Here is a 4,114-nt window from a genome sequence, read left to right as displayed (position 1 = left end):
CCTCTGGTCACAACTCCTAAATTTTAGATTTTTCCTCTGTAGGAGGTTTAACCCTTTCCCATTTTACCCAAAACCTTTGCAAATCAATCTTATGAGGCACCGTTAACACAGAAGGACAAGGGCCTGAAGGGTAGGTATGCCTGTCAAATTATTATTATTTTTTTCATGAAGAATGGGGCAAATCTATTTTAGGAATTCCGTCAGAAGATTTAGTCAGTGTAGCACCATATAATGTGTTTTACTCACCCATTTCTCCTCCTGATATTGAAAAATCCTTAGGCAGTACTGTCCATTTCTGAATTCGCTGGGCATTAGAAACTGCTTCACTGTTGACCTTGTCTATACCCTCTTGGATTGCTCTATATACAGCTTGGTCCTTCTGTCCCACAATCTCAGTTACTGTTGTGGCCCTACTGCCAGCATCAATACAAAATCGGATTGCTTCCTGGGTTAGATTATCCATTGGCTCCATGCTTTCTGGGTCTACTGTGCACTGGGGAGAAAAATATTGTGCAGTTCTGTGCGCCATATGTAACTAAACTGCAAATGAAAAAATAAAAAAAACATTTCATACCTTTAGGGTAAGAAGCATTGAAAGAAATTTCCTCCTGTCACCAATAAGCACTGCATTGCTCACAATTGATAGGTGACTCTTAATGGAATCTTCTATAGGGATAGGTGGTATATTCTCCCCACCAGCAGTGATGATTAGTTCTGTGGACAGAAGATACATCTATTCTACACAATATATAGTATAATGCTTTATTATGTATGTATGGAGGAAAATGGATTGTTATCCAAGCAAGCTATCATTGTACAGAGTAGGAAATCACAAAGTTATTGGGCCATCTCTTACCTTACTGGAATCAATTATATATGATGCATTTTTCTGGACAAATGTGTTTTTCCCAGTATACAAGTAGGAGTAACTACACAAGATGCAAAAATGCAAGTGGAGCATATATTAGGAATGTAAATGATTACTTCTTATGAACCCTTGTCTAGAAAGGCATATGAGATGGGAAGTTTATTGGGGTGCCAGCAAGCTGCATTTGTTAATCACTTAAAGGACAGCTGTCTTGGTAGGCGTTTTATTGTCATAGCTTCCATTACGCAGCTTCCTAGCATAGTACTAGTTCTGAGGAAGGATATCTCACTGCAGCATTATGGCACATGTACACACAGGCATCAAACTACAGGCAAGAATCCAAATGCAGTAAGTTTAGGTACTTCTATTATTTTGCATTAGTTTGCCTTTGCTTTGCTCAGTATGTGAAATAGTATGTGAAAGAATTTTTAGGTATTGATATACTGCCCCTATCACTAATATCTTGGTATTAGCCCTACAAAAATCTGCAAAGCAAAGAACCCTGTGATGTGCTTAGAACCAGACAACCAGAGGCCTTGTCCTCATTGGCTTTGAAAAAACTACAGGCCGACAAGTGAGTAAAATGTGACATGCTTTAGCTCAGCTTCAATTTCAACATAGGGTAGCACAGGGAAATTGGGCTTTGGCAGGGGGCAAAACAGTTTGCTGGCTTGAAATTCAAACAGAAGAAAAGCTGAAGCAACCATGAGGACTGCTAACTTGCATTTCAGAGACTTCAAAATAACAGCCTCAGGAACCAGGTGTCTGAAGACAGTAGAGACTACTCGTCCTAACAGATACCAATAAACAGAATAGCATTAAAGAAGGGTTTGGCTACTGTTACAGAGATAGGTGATGTCTATGAGAGAATGAAAGTAAAATTAGTAAATGAATATGCATTCTAACCAAAAAGGGAGTGTAGAAATGAGGTCAGATATTGCTACAGGCCATGATACCTTCAACTTCTGAAGGGCTATGCATCAACTTAGCCAAGGACAACTGCATTTTTCAAGGAACTGAGACATTGTAAAAGACATTTTGAAAAAAAAAATACCTTTAATTCTGCCTGTCACCTGCAGAAAGCCATCGGAGTCCATTTTACCAATGTCCCCTGAATGTAACCAGCCATCCTCATCAAAAACCTCTTTAGTTTTGTCTTCCATGTTCAGATATCCCATAAAAACTGTCCGGCCCCAAAAACAGATTTCTCCATTTCCTTCTGAGTCCTTGTTAACTATTTTCATTTGACATCCAGGCACAGCCTTACCACAGCTGTAAAAAGACTTTATTGTTAGATGTCCAGTACAAGAATTGTATAAAGGGGTTAACAGGTTAATTATCTGCTGACCTAAGCATCCATTCATGGCAATAACAAGACTTGCTTTTCATAATATCATGAACTAAAATAAAGAATATTACAATGTTACAGCTGAATTTAACATTTTAGGTGGCCATAAATGATATTGTATACAAAACCAAATGTGAGGGAGTACCATGGTCTTGTCAAACCAGGTCTTGGTTGGCAAAACTAGTTAGCCGTAAGATTGCACACAAACTAAAAAGATTCTTAAAGATTTTAAGAGCTGGTTGTGTGACAACGGAAGCATTGATGCAATTATTATTACGCAGTATTTATATAGCGCCAACATATTACGCAGCACTTTACAAAGTCTATAGTCATGTCAGTAGCTGTTCCTCAAAAGAGCTCACAATCCAATGTCCCTACCATAGTCATATGTCATTGTAACAGTCAAAGGACAATTAGGGAAGCCAATTAACCTAACTGAATGTTTCTGGAATGTGGGAGGAAACCGGAAAATCCGGAGGAATCCCACGCAAACACGAGGAGGACCTGTAAACTCCATGCAGATAGTGTCCCGGCTGAGATTCGAATAACATCAGTTTAAATATATTCTAAGTAACTAAGCTACAGAGAAAGGTTGATTTATTCATTTTATGAATTTTTATAGCACTGACATATTTTATAACACTTTAAAATCAATAGTGAATAAATTACATTAATGTCTGAAGAAAGCTTTTTGCAATGCAAAATCCTTGTCTTCCGATTGTAAAACATACATTACGGAGGAACTTCATCAAATTTTTTAAATGAATGGTTATAAATCGTAGAAAGAGTCAGTAAGAGGAAGAAACATGGGTAGAAACTTTATGTACCATGGACTGATAGACATGATTACCTGTAGTAATGTGTCACCATTCTGCCCTTTTTGTCAAGGTTTTCCAATAAACTCATGTTTATTGTACAGGAATTATCAGAATAGGCAGCTCATGGAGAAGATATGTAACAATTTAACTGTGGTAAAGAATATCTACAGAAGAATACAACATGGCATCTCTAGCAATATGAGAAGCAATCAAACCTTAGGTCACCTTTATTTGGATATTTAGTTATTTAACATAAAGGTGGTGGCAGAACAGGCAGATAATAAAAATCACAACTTATTTTATTTGTTTTAAAAAAGATATTCATTCACACAATATGTACCATACTCATTGCACAGAAAGATTCAAACTTGAATACAAGGTAATTCTCAGTGTGAATCACTGTGATTCACAGTGTTGCATTTTAGGGACGAGTCTGTGAAGGAGCTCTACTTCTTGTTTGTTGTGGGTAGGATTAAGGACTCTGACTGTTCTGTACAGCAGGGGTACCTGCACTGCAGGAATAACTACTATAGAACAAATCAGCTGTTTAGTACTTATAAGTGTATTTCAGTTGTTTAAACATTTGATCACCATCCATGCCAGGCTAGAGACTTTACTTTCCTGCACTGAAGGTAAACACTCCATCCTACTCACCTACTTGGCCAAGTGAGTGCCCAGACATTTATTAATCATTAACCCTCTCATGAGGTCATTCTATATTTTTCTCCTGTCTGCCAATTCCCATTGATAACTCGATAGCACTGTTCAGCGCAGTTTGCATTTGTTTACTTACAGTGCTTTCCTTTCATCCCACAGAGAGTCTGGAAGGGTATTTGAGACTATTTCATACTTAAAGCTAACTTTTAGACAAAGAGAAATACACAAATACAATGAATATAAGTGGGCAATTTTAGATTTTTAATTATGTCTATCCAATTCTGAGATTTATTCTGTTCTGCCATACAATACAGTTGGCTATAGCAGGGTAGGGGATCAGATTTTTACCTGTTGCTGACAGGTCCAGCCCCTCCCCCAGCCTGTGTTGAGACAGTGAAAAGAGAAACAGCAGACTGATAAGTC

The 4,114-nt window shown here is 37.7% G+C and overlaps 1 protein-coding gene across 4 annotated transcripts in view; it reads right to left on the bottom strand.

Annotated features, from left to right (window-relative positions):
• ACSBG1 (acyl-CoA synthetase bubblegum family member 1) overlaps positions 1-4,114 on the bottom strand; it is an 80,386-nt gene that overhangs the window by 1,496 nt on the left and 74,776 nt on the right. For all 4 annotated transcript variants that reach the window (XM_072402056.1, XM_072402057.1, XM_072402058.1 and 1 more), the window contains 3 exons: positions 1,923-2,140; positions 575-714; positions 247-493 (listed from right to left, as the gene is read on the bottom strand). In XM_072402056.1, coding sequence (XP_072258157.1) covers positions 247-493; positions 575-714; positions 1,923-2,140 — 605 coding nt within the window. The remainder of the gene's footprint in view (positions 1-246; positions 494-574; positions 715-1,922; positions 2,141-4,114) is intronic.

Source organism: Pyxicephalus adspersus, chromosome 2 (assembly GCF_032062135.1).
Source record: "Pyxicephalus adspersus chromosome 2, UCB_Pads_2.0, whole genome shotgun sequence".
Lineage (NCBI taxonomy): Eukaryota > Metazoa > Chordata > Amphibia > Anura > Pyxicephalidae > Pyxicephalus > Pyxicephalus adspersus.
The sequence above is the reverse complement of the archived record's forward strand: the minus strand, read 5'-3'. Positions and strand labels throughout refer to the sequence as shown.